The sequence below is a fragment of the Prinia subflava genome, chromosome 3, assembly GCF_021018805.1.
Source record: "Prinia subflava isolate CZ2003 ecotype Zambia chromosome 3, Cam_Psub_1.2, whole genome shotgun sequence".
NCBI classification, from domain to species: Eukaryota; Metazoa; Chordata; class Aves; order Passeriformes; family Cisticolidae; genus Prinia; species Prinia subflava.
Window position 1 is genome coordinate 77,503,269 of NC_086249.1, and position 19,648 is coordinate 77,522,916.

The 19,648-nt window shown below is 42.3% G+C and overlaps 1 protein-coding gene across 2 annotated transcripts in view; it reads right to left on the bottom strand.

Moving 5' to 3' along the window:
- TBC1D8 (TBC1 domain family member 8) overlaps window positions 1–19,648 on the bottom strand; it is a 47,870-nt gene that overhangs the window by 1,578 nt on the left and 26,644 nt on the right. For both annotated transcript variants that reach the window (XM_063392596.1, XM_063392595.1), the window contains exons 6-19: window positions 15,872–16,079; window positions 14,511–14,705; window positions 13,089–13,271; window positions 12,556–12,706; window positions 11,318–11,532; window positions 10,390–10,507; window positions 6,065–6,350; window positions 5,455–5,584; window positions 5,075–5,173; window positions 4,403–4,471; window positions 2,851–3,091; window positions 1,583–1,648; window positions 885–974; window positions 623–723 (exon numbers count right to left, since the gene is read on the bottom strand). In XM_063392596.1, the coding sequence (XP_063248666.1) occupies window positions 623–723; window positions 885–974; window positions 1,583–1,648; window positions 2,851–3,091; window positions 4,403–4,471; window positions 5,075–5,173; window positions 5,455–5,584; window positions 6,065–6,350; window positions 10,390–10,507; window positions 11,318–11,532; window positions 12,556–12,706; window positions 13,089–13,271; window positions 14,511–14,705; window positions 15,872–16,079 (2,152 nt within the window). The remainder of the gene's footprint in view (window positions 1–622; window positions 724–884; window positions 975–1,582; window positions 1,649–2,850; window positions 3,092–4,402; window positions 4,472–5,074; window positions 5,174–5,454; window positions 5,585–6,064; window positions 6,351–10,389; window positions 10,508–11,317; window positions 11,533–12,555; window positions 12,707–13,088; window positions 13,272–14,510; window positions 14,706–15,871; window positions 16,080–19,648) is intronic.

Sequence of the window (19,648 nt, forward strand, 5' to 3'; positions counted from 1 at the left end):
CACAAGCACAGAAGGGATTCTGGGGGCAGTCCCATCTTTCTTTGCCTGTCTACATTTGTTTTATTAATATGGGGCCCTTTTCTCTCCAGTAGCTTTCCTTAGCCCAACACAGAAAACTACTGGCATTAGGAGAGACAGTAAGACTGTGACAGCCTTCAGCTGTTTTCCTGCAGTTCTAGTCAGTGTGTGCCTAAGAAAGGGCAAGTTCCAGGTGTGGTGGACTGAGAAGTTACTGGTTTGGTGCAGAGAAGGTATGGGAAGACAGAACAAAAATGTGCATCCTTGGGAATTCTTAGACTTAGGAGAAGGAGGCTTTTGCAGTGTGCATAAGCCTGTTTGCTTGCATGTTCTGCTGCAGTTGAGGGTGAATCTGAAATTCTATTCACTGGCCAGTCTGAGCAGGTAGGATGCTCATCTGCTAGGATGGAAGTTCTTTTGATAGTTAAAAGTTTTTAAGCACCTGCTCCCTGGATCAGAGGAGCCCAATCCTCAGTGCCTGAAGACTGATTCCAAGTTCAGGCTGAAGTTAATACTTCATGAGAGAGAGCCAAACTGTTGAATTCAATAATTTCATTTTGAGTACACTTCTTTAAAAACAGAACACAGCCTCTAAGGTACATACCTGGCTCATTTTTGGCAATTCCTTTTCAGTTTTAGTGTCCTTTTCTTTAGCTAGATCCTTCAGCATCTGCTTCAATTGCTTCTGGTAATCTACTGCATCACCTTTTTTGGAGCAGATGTAAAAAAGAGAAATAATTTTCAAGTCACTGAAGTAAATTTACATTTCAAAATAAACCCCAGAGAACAGAAATAATATGGTAGGGATCACAGGTGGAAATTGGGTTATCTCATGCACTCACATTAGAGAACCATTCTGGACATACCATTTGATTTTCCAATGACCAGTGGTCTTGATGTTGACAGCAAAGGATTCTTTAACGGTGACTGGCTGTCTCGTTCATTTTCTGTGAGAGCTATCCAAGAAATGTGACAAATTCAGAATTCAGCACATTGATTATTTATTTTTCCAAAATTTACATACTTGAAGAAATCAAAATAATTGTGCAAAGATGTTTTGTAAATGTTTTTAGGTACTTCATTAAATCATACTGCAAAATTATATTCCTGTTAATACTGGTGCTGCAGTTGGAAGCTTGCCAAGAACTACACTACACATTTAATTGAAAACTTTGCACAGAGGAACTACCACAGAATTTTGTCACCTAATCAAAAGTGGATCAAGATATACATGGAGATCTCTGCTGTACGTGGAGTACAAACCATTCAAAAACATAATTCAGTTGGTATTTTGTCTGGAAGTAACCATATAATTGGCTGCAAAAGATCTCTGAATGCAACAGGTGTGTGAGCTTTGACATTCTCATCCATACATCTCATCCAAAAAGGTTCCATTTGTAATTAATGGAGTAATTTGTAAAATGCAGTGAGTGTAACTATAAATGCACATCCTGTATGCTCCCAGTTGGAAGGAAGCAAGATGGGGTTCTGAATTAAGCCTTTCCCAAAAGCAAGAGATTTTTGGGGGGAAACTGAGGTATTCATTTCCTTCCAGATTTCTTACCTGGTGGGATATGCAGCTTATATAGTAACTTTATCTTTTCATTCATTTCTCCATTATACATAACATCTGCAAGGAAAATAAAGAACAAGAAGGAAGTGAACCAGAGCATTTACTTCCACAGTTTAAAATAAATCAGGCATCTCTCTGTGCACAAAGGATAATTGTTTACATGGACAATAAACATACAGCCAGTGTATAACTTCAGGTTGTGCCTGTCAGTGAGGAACAGCAGGTGACAGCCATCTGTTCTGGTCTTTGTTCTTGTGAAGTAGACCCTATGGAGCTTCAGCATAATTTAAAAATATCAAGGAGGATGGCAGGGAATCTAGTAAAGGCTGCTTGCTGCCACAGATTTACAGAAATGTGAAAGGGGAGAGACAGACAATGTTGGGGACATCATCTTCTTAATATTTCTGCCCTTCACCCTTACTGCTGTTCTATAGAGTAAGCCCAAAGGAGGTAACTATTTCACATGTAATTCATATTTTCAATGACCAGTAAAAATTAGATTCTAAACTTTCAAATGCACTCAAATACTGTGGAGAACTTTTAATTTAAAGTTGTATCCCTCTAAGAATCAAATAAAAAGAGAATACAGGGTGCCTTAGTGTTCACATAAAAAATTGTAAAACTCATAAGTGTAAAGAATACAAAATCACTTATTTTTACTGAAGCTTTGAATTTCAGTTTTTTCCACTTGAGGTCAGACTAACAGGTGAGATTTGCCACTTTCTCTTCAGCCAGATTTTGGATAGGCAGTCTCACCTGTCAGGACAGCTGGTGGCCTCAAGACCAGCCCTAGCACAGCCCTCAGTCACTGCTGGCCAGATTTCTTTTGTTCTGCTTACTGTCAACATGGAAGGCTGGCAGCAGTCAGCTGTGTAAGGTTAAGTCTTCAAGAAGCAATTTCAAAGAGGTACACTGAGATTTCAGAACTATGCTCAGAGCGATAACTGGGTAGAGAGGATTCCTAGCATTCTGTGCAGGCCCGAGTGTAATTCTTAACTCATGCAAGATTTTCAACAAAATTACTACTGTCTGAGACATCAATATTATAATACAACATTCAATCATGTTGTTAGACCATCTTTTAAATGAAATTGACTTCATGTGATTGAAACACAAAAAAAGAGTAAAGGTCACTGATACAGGTAATTATAAGCCCTAGAAGCCATCCTCTCTGCCAGTTACGTGGCATTTTAACCCTCCAGTCCTCCCCATGTGCCACCCCTGCTCTGCCCGCTGCGCTGCCCGCAGGGAGCCGATACCCAAGCAGCTGGCGAGCCCCTTGAACTCGATGAGGTGGTCCCTGTTCTCGTCCAGGAGGCGGAAGGTCCTGTGGGCCAGGAGCTCGGTGTGCTCCCCGCAGGTCCAGGGCGAGAGCAGGCGGTAGAGGCTGGCGAACTGCTGGGCGTCGATGCGGTACTGCTCGGCGTACGGCCGGCCGGGGTCGTGGCGCTCCGGCACCGCGCTGCTGCTTTCCCAGTAGCACCTGATTAAGTGTTCCCTCTAGGAGAAATCGGAGACACGAGAGTTGTTGTTGCGGGGCGCAGCAGCAGAGAGCACGAGCAGCAGAAAAAGCATTCACATCAAACTACGCTGTAACGTGCTCCAAATTCGCTCTGTGCAAGGTGTCATAGTGATACCGAGACCACTCCTGTGTGAAAAAGCAAATCTTCCATCAGAGCAGCCAGCCACTCTCACAATTTCCAAAGGATAATTAATAAATATGAAGGGAGACTGGGCAGAGTCTTGAAAAAAATTCATTGTGGGCTACTGAAACTCTGTTTAGCCACATCTGACCCAGGATGTCCCTTAGCAGCCAGAGATACTGTGGGTCACAAAAAAATACAGAGTAAGCGTAGGCTTGACTTGCTCATTTATTCTCTCAGACCTCTCCATTTTTCTTCTGTTAGGGACAGGCAAAACAAAGAGTCCCAACAAAGCAAACTGTCCCTGGGAGAGCAAGAGAAATAAAAAAGGACCCACTACCAGAAAATGAAAGTAGGGGAGTGTGAGCTAGTCAAGGATCAAAAACCAGCAGTGAGGAGCAGGAGGGAAGCACTGAAGAATGAGCCCCAGCAGCATCATCTTACAACCACTCATGGAGGCAGGATACAGCTGCTCTTGGGGACAAAGCTGTGTAAGACTAACATCATACTACAGTCATATTCTCAGAATTTATGGCCATGAACAATACACAGCAGAAGTAGTCCCTTAAGGGAAATAATTACAGCTTGGACCTCTAAATCAAGTATAGTTGTATAAGCTTAGATGTCCCTGTCTCCAACTTTATTGTAAGTTTTATCAAACATCAGCTTGACAGAAAAGAACTGAAACTGCTTTTAGTTTAAAAAAAAACCCCAAAGCCAAAAAAAATATTAGAAAATTTGGAACAAATGGCAGGACACAAAGTTGTTTGGAGTTTGGGGGTTTTTCCCCCATGGAAAAGAGAGTCTGCCTTTAAAGACCATTTAGAGAACAGGATTTAAAAGCACTGCCAAACTCCCAGTGAGCAGAGCTACATAATATTAATTTATTCTGCATGTGAAAATTAACAGAACCTAACTTGTCAGGGACCATTTCCAAGCAGAAATTCAAAAAGAAACTCTGGAGCAGCTCTCTGAAGAATCAGTACTTTACTATTCCTCTTTAACAACTCTGCAACCACAGAAAGGACAAAATGGCAAGATCCCACCCAGGGAGCATGGCCCAGGCAGAGGATGAGAGGTCAGTGCTGCACTGCCAAGCAACAGCTGGAAGTTACACCCAAAGAAGCCTCAATGAGGTGTGCATCCCCTGCTTTTCAGGGAGACTAACCTTGAACAAGTCATACAATTCCTCTAAATCTTCCGGAAGAATTGAAACATCTGGGATGACAACTCGGAGCTAAAAAAGAAAGAAAACTATGTTAGTGACATCACCGACATGGACAGACTCACAAGGTGTACTTAGGTAGAACAGCTGAAAACCACTATGGAAAAATCTTTGTGCTGTTTCCCCCTTTTTAGGTTCACCATTTGGACAGATCCATGAAAAGAGAAATCCCTCAAGGGCTATTAGAAACAAAGCTGGGAAGTCCCTAAGCTCCAGGTCACAGGTCACAGAGGCCGGGGATGCATCGCATGGTGCTGTCTCTCCTCACGCTCTTCCCCAGGCGTCTGCCGAGCGCTGGCCACAGTCAGTGTCAGTGTCTTCACAGTGTCAGTAGAAACAGCATCCTGCTCTGAAGCAGAGGACTCACACTGTCCAGCACAGTCACAGATAAGGTGCTGGGCTGGACACTCCTGCAGTTGTTCAGAACTTTAAAGCCACCCTAAACTATAATAATGCACATGGCTGCCAAAGAAAAACCATCAGCATCCCAGGAAAGAGCTCTTTGCAGAGTCAGTGATGATTTTTCAAGACCTGGTGGCACCTTTTTAAAAACTAAACCCATGTGTCTCCAGAGGCAATGCTGAGCTACCTCAGTCAAAATAATCCCCTGCTCACCACATTCTGCTTGGTTGTATCTTCGTGGCTCTGCAGGACACGGATCCGGTGTTTGTAGCGCATGTGCTCGATCTGTTCCACAGAGTGGTCTCCAAATTTCTGTGAGAGAGGAGCAGAAGTTTATTACTTGTGTTGTATTTTATGATACTCATATTAATTGGAAATACTGCTTTTAAAGTGCAGTGAAACCTTAAAGAAAAAGCATGCCCAGTCTTTAATTAATCTAGGTACTCATACTACACCTAGTCTTGTGCATGAGAGCGCTCTAGTCAAGGAATCTGTGAACATGTGTATTAACTTTCAAAGCATCCAAACTGAATTTAACCTTCTTCTTTAAAATTCTAACCTAACTGGCTAGTAAATACCAAGAATTGTTTTACCTCATAGGAGTCATGAATCAGGTTTGCTATCTCAGTCACTGGAGAAGATTCCTCGTCATCACTGAAGAATGCATGGTGATTACCAATAGGTGGCAGAGGGCTTTCCTCATTTTTGACATGCTCTAAAAACCTGAAGGGAGGAAATATATAAGAACACAGATCACATTGCACTGTGCTCTTCTCAATTCAAATAAGCAAACAAGTCTTATGGCTCAGACAGAAATAAATTGAGTTTTGGGCAAGCTAGACTTTTTAAAAATGCCTTTGTGGTTACTCATCTGCAGAACAGCAAGCCAGCCAAAAGACTAAATGCTGCCCAAGGAAGAAAACTTCTGTCTCCTTGAAGTCTGGAGCAGGAAGCCCGTCAGTCTAGAGCAGGCACGAAGGGCAGCAGTAAATATTGCACACTGACGCAGGCGATGCATGTCTCGGCAGTGCCAGGAAATTTCACAGGACATCTCGTCCGAGGTACAAAGCCATTGTTTAAGGCAGACACTGCGACAGCAGCAGCAGCAGGGTGACACAGAGGGGCCCTGGTGTCCACTGAGCACTGCCTTTGTTTTAGGGCAGAACAGCCTGTGATGGAAGGAGCACTCCTGTGTGGCCATACCTGCTCAGGATCATCAGGGCCTGCCCATCATCCTTGCTGTTACATAGATCCACAGCGTTGGCTTCCAGTATGGCCAAGCCCAGCTGGAAAATGGCTTTGATGCCATCATAGAAGAAGCAGTCCACAACATTCACAGCACTTTCCAGGGGCATGATGCTGAGGAAAAGGGTAAGGAACCAGGAAAGAGAGATGGAAGCTAAGGCAGTCAGATCCTTCATATGTTCAGCCAGCTCTGGAAGTTGCTCTTTTATAAGCTCTTCAAACACTGACTGGTCTACCTGAGCACCTACAAGTCATAAAGGAACAGTGTTAGCCAAGAGGGACATAGAAAGAATTTTTTTTTTTTTTTTTAGCTAATCACTGCTGTCAACTATTAACTGCAAGACTTTCTTAAATTTTAAACTAGCAGATACACACACATCTACATGGAAAATGCCTTTGTCCTCCTGCTGTGATTCTCAGCCCAACCCTTGTGTCTTTTTCAGCAAGAAGTGTGTTAATTCTCCTAAGTGCCTTTAGGGTGCAATGAAATAGCAATAGCAGCAGCTGTTGGTCTTGGCTACAAGAGCACATAATTAAGTGCTAGCAAAAGCAATCTTAAAGCAGTTTATTGCTCCACTTGGGATGTATGCAGTAAAAATAAGACTGTACACACTGCTCTCCCATGTATGTGGTCAAGCAAGTGGGCAGCAAAGGTTTTGCTCTAGTTGAGAAAATATAGGATGGAAATCCAGATATGGCTACACACACCAAGCAGGAAGAACAAGATTTACATGAAAGTACATGCATAGATACAAATATATACTTACAAGCATACATATCTACACATAAAGAACAAAGGATTTTTGCAGTGCCCAGATAAAACATTTCCTAACTGTCCCAACCAGTCTTTCCAAAAGGAGCAGATCTGGGCTCTGATTAGCCACAGCTGAGTTCTGCTTTGTCAGCAGCTGTTACAGAATCAATATTGTTTCTTCACAATGAAGTGGACTGTGTGTACAAACCAAATCTGTCACCTCAGGGCTTTGACCAAAGATACTGCAAGTTAAAAATATTCCTGAATACAAAATGCAGTTAGCTTTTTAATTTTTTGTCTTTCTTTTCAAGTTATTTCATTTCTTTCTTACAGACCATATTTTGCTAAAATTAGGACACAATTTTAATTGCTGACACACATATATATCCCTAGCACTCAAAACTTCTGTTGTTCAAAAGCAGAATATACCTGGACCATTTGTGGCAGAGAGACAGCATCTTTTAGCTTTGCATCCAAATCACAGGGAAGCACAGGGAAGAAAACAGCTATGACATTCTCTGTCTTAGAACCTTTCACATCAAGCCACAAACAGCTTCTGCTGATGACTGAACAAGCATTACAGCACCACAAATCAAAAATAAAAGCCCATGGACATCCAAAAAGCTTTTGAGAAACCCATCAAGCATGATGCTTTAAAGAAAAAGCCTCCCATAAGATTGAAGAAAAGGAGAAAAACAGACTCAATAGAGTCTGAAAAACAGTTACTCAACAGAGGGCAATTTTTGTTTGGGTTTTTTAATAAGCTTAATACAAACAATTTAATAGCCATAGTTAACACAGACCCAAAAAACAGAACTGGATTTAGAGGTATTTGAAGGAAGCCAGAGACAGACAGGCAAGACATATATAATAACTAGATCATTCCAGATCAGAGACAGCACTGGCAAATCCAGAGCTTTAAAAGGAACATGCAACACTGCCCAGATCTTCTTATAATAAGTGTTGCCACTGTAGATGAAAGTCAAGCAGATATATTAAAATGGACTTTTCTGTCCATTTTTTCATTAGGCTCCCAGAAAACATGAAATCTGAGCAAATGAATCTGTATTACAGCATGAGACCATAATGAGGTAGGAAAACACCAGGGCATCCTTTTGAAAAATGATGGCCTTAGATGCAAGATAAAATTACATCTTCAGGACTGAAAAGGCAAACCAGAAAAATGAAATACGGTTTTCAGTGTTTCAAGAATTACAGTGTCAAGTTGATGACACTCTAAAGGTAAAGTGGGGTAAGATGCCCAGCTGGTTTATGCAGGGGATAGAAAAGTCATGGTAATTGACAATAGGATATGCCTGACCCTTGCCATTACCCTTGACCCATATACAACTTGTTTCTATCTTGCACCTATCTGCCAATAATTTCCTCTATGCATTGCAGAGAGAAGAAGGACAGAGGGAATTCCTTAAGGAGGAGCCTTGCCTGCAGGCTTTTCCCATTTGCAAGTAGTGAAATAATGAAAAAATTTCTGAAAGGGGTCAGAGCTGGCAAGGCTGAAGGAGGAAGATGAAAGTAAAAAGGCTGAGTAGGACTGAATTGCCTAAGTTTTGAAAGCAAAAATTCCAGCTAACTAAATACACACACAAATAAATAGAAGATTTTGAAAATCATAAAGAACAGGTCTAAGACAAAAGGAAGCTAAGAAAGCCTATTATAACCAAGGTCATTAATTTGGTAGCTGTTTGGACTGTAGAGATTACTGGCTGACACTGAAGAGGAAAAGCACAGTGACGGGTAGCAAGGTCAGAGATCGCCAAAGGTATTGAGAGATCAAAATTTGGACAGCAGCATTGGCAGGGCACACAGAGAGGAAAAGTTGGGTCTTGGAAGTGTTAGGCAGGAAGAAACAACACAAAGTTTAGACAAGAGCTGGTTGCAAATCAAAAAAGAAGGTCGACTGAAATGCAGAGCCAAGAACATTAACTGAAGCAACAGGAACCAGAGGAGGGGCAGGGTGGAGAAGATGAGTAGCACCGATTTGGGCACACTAAAGTCTAGGGTAAAGCAGAGCTGCAGAAATAAGTGCTATGTGAAGCAACCACGCTGCAAAACTGCACCAGTGCTACTCAGTCAGGGAGAGCAGGGCAACTTCCAAGCTGAACTCCTGGCTCTTCACACTGTGGTGAACCATGGCAGTAGAGAGACACCGTACTCTTTCCTTAGGGTAAAGAGGGCCAGAAAACAGAGAGATGGGACAACCAAAACTTTCAGCACTTAAACAATGTAGACTGTATCCATGGCAAGTGACAGGCAAGATACAAAGCACGAATTAAGAACAACTCAAGGCAGGGATATGGCTGGCCAGGTGAGACAACTCATTCAGCTGGGCAGAGAAAGCTACTTAAGGGCAATAACCCAGCAAGCATTAAAGTTATGAGTAATCCAAGGCACACTGTTGATATCTAGAAATGCTTGAGTACCGATAAAGCTGTATTTTTCCTTTAATCAAGGATGGATACAGACAAACATGGAAGTCAGTTATCGAAATAGCAGTTTAAAGTTATGTTTGAAGACAAGAAAAAAATTCTGACAAGTGGGACAGTTACAATGCCCAGTCCACTAGCAGAAAATACCAGTGGCATTCAAAGCACCACAAAACATGCTAAGCATCCAACTAAACAGTGGAATAACTCAGCTTTAACTTAACTTCTTGCCAGTTCAGTGACAAGACAAAAACTGAGCAGTGACACAGTGTCTGGAGGGAGGTACGACAAGCCCATCCTTCAAGGAAAAGACTGGAAATCTTCTCAGATGTCTCCTTTCACTCCACAGGCCAGCACAAGAGTGCCCAGATCATCTCTAGCTCCCAGACATGACCCTGGTCCCTCCCTTTGCCATAGCAAGGGTGTAACAGCAGATGCTGCAGCTATGGACTAAGGTTAGCATTAAAAAGGGAAAAGCTATCAAACATTTCTGTAAGGGAAGGAAGTGACTGCAAAGAAAAAATACTGCTCAGCCCCTCTCTTTCTGTGAATTAGGCAGTCTGCACAACAATCTTACAAATAATGGCACTATACAGGAGACACAGCACACAGTGTGTGTGGCAGAGGGACTTGTATCAGCCCTCATTACAAAGGGCTAGTGTAGATGCAAGCCTGCATTGCTCCAGCAGCCAGGCAATTCAGACAGTTCAGATCATAAAACAGATCTTTCCTAGGTTCACCTTAAACAGCTTGAATCTCTAACACTGCACACTCCTAGAGAAGACCGCAAGCTCTTCTATTTATGTAACAGGCAGAAGTGTCACTACCTTCTGACCAACAGGAAAGAAAAAAACAAACTGTAAAGTTGAGGATACATTTACAGATCTTGCAGTTCAAACCCCTCAGACCAAAACCAGCCCTGGCTGGAATCTGAGCAGCCACTGCTGCTGTCCTTGCACACCACACAAGCAGATGGAGCACCTCATCCGTGGGGTGTGGACCCCAGCTGACCCTGAGCATTTTCCTCACCCCTGTGCCACACAGCTGCCCCTTCCCAGCCTGCAAGACAGCGAACACGAGCTCACCTATCACTCGGTGGTTGAAGTAATCCGGCAGCATCCGCTCGCACACAGCAACCAGCAGCCAAAAGGCCTCTTCCTCTTTGGCATACAGCAGCAACACGGAGGTCAAAATATTCATAGACTTACAAGGGCAAAGAAGAAAATGGGATTTGTTAGTGACAGCAAGTCCTACTGACAAGAGCTCAACTGTGACTATTTTTATAGACAGAAAAGTAGCCTAACAGGATGTAAAGAACTAAGAGAAAAAAACAGCAAGAAAAAGAGAGAACAGACAGCAAATACATAATTGCAACTCATAGGCATAGCAAGTTTTCCAAGCTTATGTATACTGCTTTTCGTAAGAGCAATAGCAAACAATGGAGAAAAGCACAGTACTGAAGTTGCCGAGATACAAAGCAGGTAACTGATACTGCAAGAGGTTTTGGGGCTGCTTTCACTGCTCCCTCTTCCAGTATCAGGACCACTCAGATGTCAGTCAGAAATCAGGAGCTGGCCAGCTAGACAAGGTACTTTCATCACTTATCATCAGTTTTGGAAGAAAGTGGAAGAAAGGTTCATTAAGCCTCTGCTACAGTGCACTACATAAATCTGATCTGTGCAGGCCTGCACTGCTTCCAAGTATTGTCCAAGAAATGCACTTTCAGAAGTAACAAACAGAAGCATCAGAAACCATTTTTTCCCCTCCTGTAACTATAAATGCAGTTTGCAAAATGCTGAAGGAATATCGTTGGTAGGACAGAGCCTTTCGGTGAGTCTATGTACTTGTTTTCCAAGGAAAAATGACATTTAATATCTAAAATTATGTACTTTCCCAACTAAAAGGGTGTTATTTATCAAGAGCACCATTAAAAGCACTCTCAAGAGAACAATGAGAGAGTGGGAGGAAGGGGAAGAAGAAGCAGGGAGCGTTGTCCCTCTGGGCATTCCCCACCTGGCAGTATCCTATTCTGGGGTTCCTGTGGGCGTAGGCGGTGAGCACCCTCCGCAGGGCCGCTATCCCCGTCTCGCTCTGGAAGGCCGGGTGCTCGGGCAGCGAGCGGTGCAGGTCGCGCTCGATCTCCTCTGCTGCCATGCTGCACTTGCCCATGGAGGCCTCCACCAAATGCACGTAATAGCCAGGATGCGAGGCCAGATCCGTCTCGGCGTCTGAAGGCAGCGGGAAGGGAGACACAGGATGATGGGGGTGGATAAGGACGATGCTAAACCTACATGTTGTGGGAATTACTGCTCAAAAGGGTATAAGCAAGATGGTTTTTCCCAAGGTCTGGGAATATCCAGACCTAAAAAACAAAGTCCCAGCAGAATACATGTCTTGAAAACTAGGTATTAGCAAAGTTTGCATGACACAACATCATTCAAAACACCTTGACTGAGCAAACGATGTCTCCAGCAGAAAGTATTGGTTTGGGTTGAAAGTACTGGTTAAAGATCATCTCATTCCAACATCCTTGCTGTGGGCAGGGACACCTTTCACAAGATCAGGTTGCTCAAAATCTCATCCAGCCTGGCCTTGAACATTTCCAGGGATGAGGCATCCACAGCTTCTCTGGGTAACCCCTTCCAAATGTCTCAGCACCCACACATATTACTGGGAGAAATGTACTCAGCACTGTTCACGTCCTTCCATATGTCTGAATATGCCATGTATTGGATTAAGGACTAAACTTGAGATCATAATGTAGGCACATTCGGGCTCTGCCTTATCTGTCAATGAAATTAGTTGTTTTTTCCATCTCCAGTTTCTGTAAGCCCTGCCAACATTCAACAAGAAGCAGGAGCAGGTCTGCCAACTTTGAGATTGTCCTTATTTTGCAATAATCTGATTTGTCTAGGGCTAACTCAGTATTTACGCTACAATCTAATTGCTGCTTGAAGATGAACATTGTTTTATGAAAACATGATACTAATTTTAAATTACACAGCTTACAAAGATGTTATTTTGATTCTTCTGTACATCATATGATATCATCCTGAGATAAACCCTTTACAGATCTAACTGGGTACTTCCTTGCATATATTAGTGCAGTTCAGTTCATGTCTTTTCCTTAAGTAGTATCATAGGTTCCATGTAAAGGACATTCAATGGCCTTTGACATATTTCTTGCCTAAATGTTTTGCCATGTCCAGAATCAGATGATGCCTACAGCCAACATTTCTAAGCATGCCCACCTGAGAAAAGGAGCCAGAGTTTGCCTCTTAAGGATTCGGGAATTCCCATAGCAACAAGTTTTCTGATTTTCTCTGTGCGAAACATACACACGCTTCTGCCATACTCTACAAAATGGTCATCCCACAGGCTCTCTTTGATTTGCTCCCTAGACTGGGAACAAGAAGATATATTAAAAAAGAAACCCATCATGTGCATGTGAGAACCGGTAAATAAAAGCTTTTCACATACTAGAAATTCCACAAGGTATTCCATTACCAATGGAAATGGGAAACCTGCTCTAGGGACTTTGACTTTCCCCACTTTGCATATCTAATTCACCACACAGGGATAAAAATTATAAATATTCACCAGAATGAAATGGAGGAAGGGAGAAGAAAAATATCCAAGCACATAGAGAAGCTGTTATCTCATATCTAACTTCTCCAACCAATACAGAGTGCATTTTACTAAAAATGCTTCTGTCTGAATGTAACCCCAGCTTTTTCAAAAACAAAACCTAAAACTCCTACAGCTTCCCCCAAATGTTACATACCTTTCCAAAATCAAGGCCTGACATTCCTGACTGATGAAAGTCTGACCTCAGTGCTTCCGCATTGAGCAAGTAATTGTTCTCCTTTTCACACTCACTTCTCTCTTTCCCTTGTGAAGCCTCTGTTCCCAGACATGCAGGCTCATCATCCCCCAGTGTGCACATGGATCCAAAGGCAAGGCTGTTCTGCAAGGCAGAATCAAAGTTGTAATGACTGAAAACACTAAGAACTACATCCTCAACTGTCCTCAAGACACAGAGCTGGGTTACCCTTTGCCTTTTACATCAAAACCTTTAACACCTTTCAGGAGGGAAGGCCTTACTCAAGACTTTGTATAAATTGGCATTAATTTGTGTGTCAGGAAAAGGGTTATTACTTTAAAACAAAAGTTGTTAGCCAATTCTAAGCTTGTCCTTGGTGACAAGCTACCAGTCTTCTACTGTTATGATTTGAAAGACAAAATCACAGAACAGTTTAGGTTGGAGAGGACTATCGTTTTCAATCCCCTGCTCAAAGCAGGAGCCCTCAGCCCCGGTTGCTGGGGTCTGTGCCCAGTCAAGTTGAGTAGCTCCAAGAAAGCAGAGTGCACTGCTGCTCTGGGCAGCCTGGTCCAGTTCTACCTAACCACGAGGGAAAATCTCTCTTTTTATCTATTTGGATTTCTCCTTGCTAAATATTGGAGCTGTGGCTGCTTGTCTTTCAACTGGCATATCAAAGAAGAATTTGTCTTTATCTTCCAGCTCCCCACTATTTGGCAGAAGACTGGCTGAGGAAGCCCTGCTCCCTCCACCTCTCCTTATAAAGCATGTGTTCCAGCCCCTGACCATCTTATAGCCTCCCACTGGACTTACATCAAATTATCAATGCTTTTCAAGTGTAATTTTCAAGAGGAGAGTCAAACTGGACACAGTACTCTCGATCAGCCTCATAAGTGCTGAATAAAAGGGAACAGTAACATTCCATGACCTGCTGGTTACAATCCTGCTGGTACAACCTGATACAGGGTTGACCCTATTCATTTTAAGAGCTGCTGACTTACAGGCTGGACTTGTTCATGACGCCTCCACCTTTTCCACACAGCTGTCCTCCAACCAGCCAGTCCCCAGCCTCTCCTGTCACAGGGGGTTATTTTGCAAAATTTGACATTTGCTTTTGTTGAACTTTGTGAGGTCTCCATCAGCCCATTCTTCCAGACTGTTGAGGTCTCTGTGAAGGGCAGCCCAGCTGCCCACCACAGTCCCTGCTCTCCCCAGCATGTCAATCACAGCTATGCTGTGAGTGTCCTCTGTCCCACCAGCCAGGTCTTTAAAGGTGGCATCAGATAAGCATTGTCTCAATATTAAGTTGGGGGCCTCCCAAAGAAGGTAGGACAGTGGAATAATGGATAAACATATTGAATTAATAATAAAATTAAATTTCATTACCTGATTGTTATTTTGCAAGTTTTTGCGGTGCAGTGGGTTGCCAGAGTTCACCTCTTTTAATCTCTGGAGCAGGTTCTCCACCAAAGTATCACGGTCCTTCAGCTCAATGAACTGGAAGGCTGTCTTACTCCTTATGCTAACAATGATGGGATTAGGGAGAAGGCTGGTGTCCTCCATCTTCTCTATACTGATCACCTTTTCCATAAACATTACAGAAAACACATCAGGCACCACATACACAATGACATATTCAAATATTCTACATGTACCAAAACACAGCATTTCCTATGCATGCTTTAAATGTGGTTATTCATATTGGCTTTCCTTGTTCAAACACATCCTACTGCCTGAAATTCATGGTCTCTCTAGAAGCTGAAAGCGGATGCTGAAAAGATTCCCAGATGCCTTTTTTTTCCCTGAATTACTTTGCATCCCACTTCTAAACAGTATACTGAGGGAAAAGATAAGAATGGGGTGTATGATTAAAAAGATTATTTATAAATAAAGGACGAACTTGATCAAATTCTGGGGGTGGAGGAAGAAATTTACTTTCCCATCTTTGAAGATGGGGGAAAACAGTTGTTTTGTTAATTTTGATTAAGTATACAACAACTGTTCTCATATTGTTTTCTGTTTCAGCAACAGTGGAAGGTAAGTTGCTACAGTTACGATATGATTTGGATGTTATTCTATTATTAGTCAAGGATGAAAGGAAAGCTTTAATTAAGAGATCATAACAGCCTTGTATTCACAGCAGATCAGACAGATGTTAGCTGACAGCTTCCTTCTCCTGTTCTACTCCCACCACCTTCCCTTGTGCTCTCCCCCCATTTAAACTCGTCTCTTGATTTCATGGGAATTTGTCAGCCCATCACTGCATCCATAACATTTCCTTCTCTCTGCCCTACAGTTTGCCAAAGTATCCACAGGTTTGTTAAAGGTTTTCTGTGGAGGGAGGGATCAACACAAATGTTGAGCTCTCCCTCCATAGAGGGCAAGGATGCTTTTGCATTGCCGAAATGGGTCGAAGCCAGTCTCCATCAACATCAAGCTGGATGTACATGTTTGTGGAGCTGGGAGGGGAGCCCTGCCCAAGTCTTGGGCCAAGCAGACTCTATTATTGCAGTGTTCTGTCCTGCTGCAGTCCATACTTTACTTGGAGAACAGTTTTGAATCACCCATATTTTTAGGAGCTCAGGCCCTAATGAGTCCCAGAACAAACTGTGAAACAATCCTGATACACACAAACATCCTCTTCTTTTTCATCAAACAATACGTTGTAGATAAGTCAAGTGGCAGCGCAGGCTTAGGGCAGAAAAAGGCAGATAAAGACCCAAAATGAAACAAACAACAAGCTCTACCTCTCTAAGTGGGATGATAACAGTGCAGCAACCATTTTCTTTGCTGGCAAAGCAGATATAAGTGTCTGAAGTATACATCCTCCCCGCCGTGTGACAGCGGCTGAACGGCGTCCAGAGAGAACACTCCACAACTTCGTGCAGCTTCTCCCTCCTGGGCAATCTGAAGAAGGCCCGAAAGAATTCGTTCTGTGCTCTGGCTTCAAGATCCCTTAAGAAAAAGCAGCAAGAACAAATCACAAGATCATGAAAGCCAGGACATGGAGTGTGAGGTTAACTTTTCTTGTTGGCCTCAGCAAGAGCAAGGAATACAGAATAAAAACACTGTGCACAGCAATCTTCAGTGCCTCTGTGAACAGGGCACTATATAAGCAACTCCTATATAAGTTAAAAGAAAAACATTATTGATAGCTGCTTGTTTAACAATAAGGTCAAAAGCAACTAATGCAGTAACTAGGAAAGGAAAGGACACAAATTTGAATCAGCTGTTTTGCTGGTTTGGGGTTTTTTTAATTATTTTTAACCATGCATTTTCTATGACTCCTGTATGACTTTACAGACATGAAGGGTTACAAATTTCAGTGCCCAGGAGATAACTAAATCTTTCATCTGATGAACATATTGAGCAAGGGAGACTAATTTGATGTTCCTTGTTTCCCTTCACAGTAGCATTACCAACATCACCCCAGGGACTGCACCCAAAAATAATACATTTGTTCAATGAGTACTTCCAAAGTGGTCAGTAATAGAAGTGTTAAAGATAGTGGCGTTTACGTGGTGGAATCCTTAACTTGCTCATATCAGTCTCAGAGAGCCCTCAGAACAGTTTCAAAACACAAAACTGTTTCAGGTCACCTACAGACTCAGTTGGGAATAACAGCACCAGCCACACGCAGTTTGAACTTGGCCTTCTTCCAGCCACCCATCCACATTTATGTGGAGAGAAAAGTTTAAATAAATGAAACTTTCATTACTGAGCCATGGTTATACAGACTTGGCTTTGGGAACTTATTTTTCTTCTCCTTTGTTAATGAGGAAGCCTGCAGTAATTTAGAGAACTATGCAATTACATTATAAACAGCCAAATGACTATTAGCTCACCACCAGCAGCTCCAGAAACATTAGGGCTTAAATTCTATAATTTTCTTTACTACAAGTAATTTTTTCCTAGCATGATTCACCTTAGGGAAAAGGAAAAAAAAAGAAAAATAGGGGAAAAAAAAGCTTGATTTTGTGCCACTGAAAGAATTTAAAGCGTGGGCTGAAGCATAACAGGGAGTGGTACCTTGGTGCTGCAAATCCCTCTTCACTCCTTCCTTCACCCTGCTCTTCTGCAAACACTTTCTCTCTACCCTAGCCCCGCTGTTAAAATGTAAGTTAAGACAAATGAAGCTGCTGCTCCAATAAGAAAATCAATTGTTTGTTTGGGTTTAGGGGGTTTTTTAGTTTCATCCATAGAAAAAGACATAGCCATGTGAAACAAGGAGGAAGACAATCCAGAACAAACTGAGACCTGAGAAGGAAGGATCTGTATCTGCAAGCAACAGAAAAGACAGAATGCACTCAATCCAGCGTTCAGCTTCTGTTTCCTTCTCAAGCATTATCTTCCTTAATATTATCCAAAGAAAGCAGACAAATAGTCTCCTGTTTTTTCACAGAGAACAAAGGGAAACCCTCTTTGTGAAGAAAGACAAAAAGGTTGCTCCTGAACTAAAATTCCACAGCGAGAGCAACTCTGATAAGTGCCTGCAGGGATCTGCTATTGTGACAAAGCTGGATCAGGATATGCCTCCTAGTTAACTCACCACTAAAATATTTTCCATTTCTGCACAGCACAGATGAATGCTGCTGATAGCATCTGCAGTCAGGTCTAGTAGAGCTGTGCTCTCCTGCTATTGTGCTGAAAGGTAAGAGCCTCCCTGCATCTACTCGGTTGTGAAGATTTCTCGACTTTTACGTGAACAGAGGCTTTATACAGAAGAGTGGGACCTCTACTGAGGCACACATGTCTGTTATTTAGGAGCTGACTGTTTCCTATGCTCCAAAACCTGAAGCTTCTGAGTTTTCAGGATTTTGCTGCATTTCTTGGGGCTGTGGGCTCCATGTGCAGGGCCTTTCAGACAACCAATCACAGGATTTTAAGCTGAAGAAGACAATCACATCTGAAAGTAAATTCACCATCACTCTATCCACCCCTACGCACCCTGTATCCATGGAAGGCTGCCAACCTCAACATCCCTGGAACTGCCTGTCCCCTCATGACTCGCACACAGGCTCACACAGGCACACCACAGAGACCACACCATGGCCAGGGCTGCCCCAGAAATAAGTGCTGAAATGGGCCAGTCTGCTTGGAGAGGGATCCCAGAATGAAAAATGGTAGCAGAGGGATGAAATGCTGTCAGCACCTACTGCTGTGGGCTCAAACAGGTTTTATTCCAAAGTTGAACACCATAAATATATTTCCTGTTAAGAAAGTAAATTCTAGGGCTTAAAGGCTTCCCTTCATAAACACAGCCAAACAAAACTAGAGTTGATTAAAAAAAAACCTCTAAAAAAATCACAAACAAATTTAGCTCCTAAAAAAAGACAGGCAATTGTTTAAATATGATACAACAAAGATGGCCCATGTCACCAAGTCCCACAGCTTCCATTTAGAGTTTCACACGACCTCCAACACCAAACAGAAATGCAATCTTTCTACTTGCACCCCTACCTGTTTGAAAATTTCTACTCTTGCTTAACAATTTCCAAGTTGGTTTGGTTTTTAAGCAAATGCTGCATACTGAGTGGTACTCAACAGAAAAAAGGAAAGTTATTATGTAAAAATAATGTGTATTGAGTATTTACACAGGCATCAAGAATAAAAGGCAACAAGATGCAACTGTTCCCTACTTTTCAAAAAACTCAGCAGTTCTTTCTGAGTGCATCTCCCAACTTGCTGGGATCATGGACTGCCTCCAACTCCAGCACTTCAAAGTGAACGGCAAGCCTGAACTGCAATAACTCCTTGTGCATGACCCTCATGTTACCTTCCAAGAGTTTTAAATTAAAGGAAATAACACACACAAGGCTAATAAAATGCCTAAAAGCATCAGGACGCTTAAAATGCTGTCCTCACTGTCGAATGTTTTTCTGTGGTTTAAATACAGCCAAAGCCAACTTGGCAAGATTTAGCTCTGCTGAGTCACTTGTTGCCTATCTAAACAGACTTGTTGACCTCTTCCTTTAAGAGACAGATTACTAGATTCTGCTTGCTATTGAGACTCCAGAAAGTCAGATGCTTTGGAAATAACACATTCAACAATATATGTCTTGTTTATTAGAAGAACTGATAAATTGATGTGGGAAGAAAGGCTTCTTATAAGCAAGCCAGGAGATGTTATCTGATAAGAGCCAACATGGACTTGTCAGGACACATGTAAACTGAACATCATTCCCTTACAGAGCAGGAACACTAGACTTGGAGATGAAGGAGTTGCAATGAATGTTTAGCCAAAATTTATTAAAGTCTTGATATATCCTCTCATGGAACTAATAAAACTAGAAGTGACAAACTGTTGTACCAAAACAGTTGCAAAAGAATACCTCAAAATATAAACTATCAGGGCTACCTAATAAATTAGAAGGTTGTATCAAGAGAACCCCCTTGGGAATCTGTCCTAGATTAGCTTCTGTTCAATGTCTTAACCACCAACCTGTATGACAGATCAAGAGCTTGTTACTAGACTTGCACTTGGTGCAAGGCTGGTAGAGGCTAATGAATGTAACAATGGGATG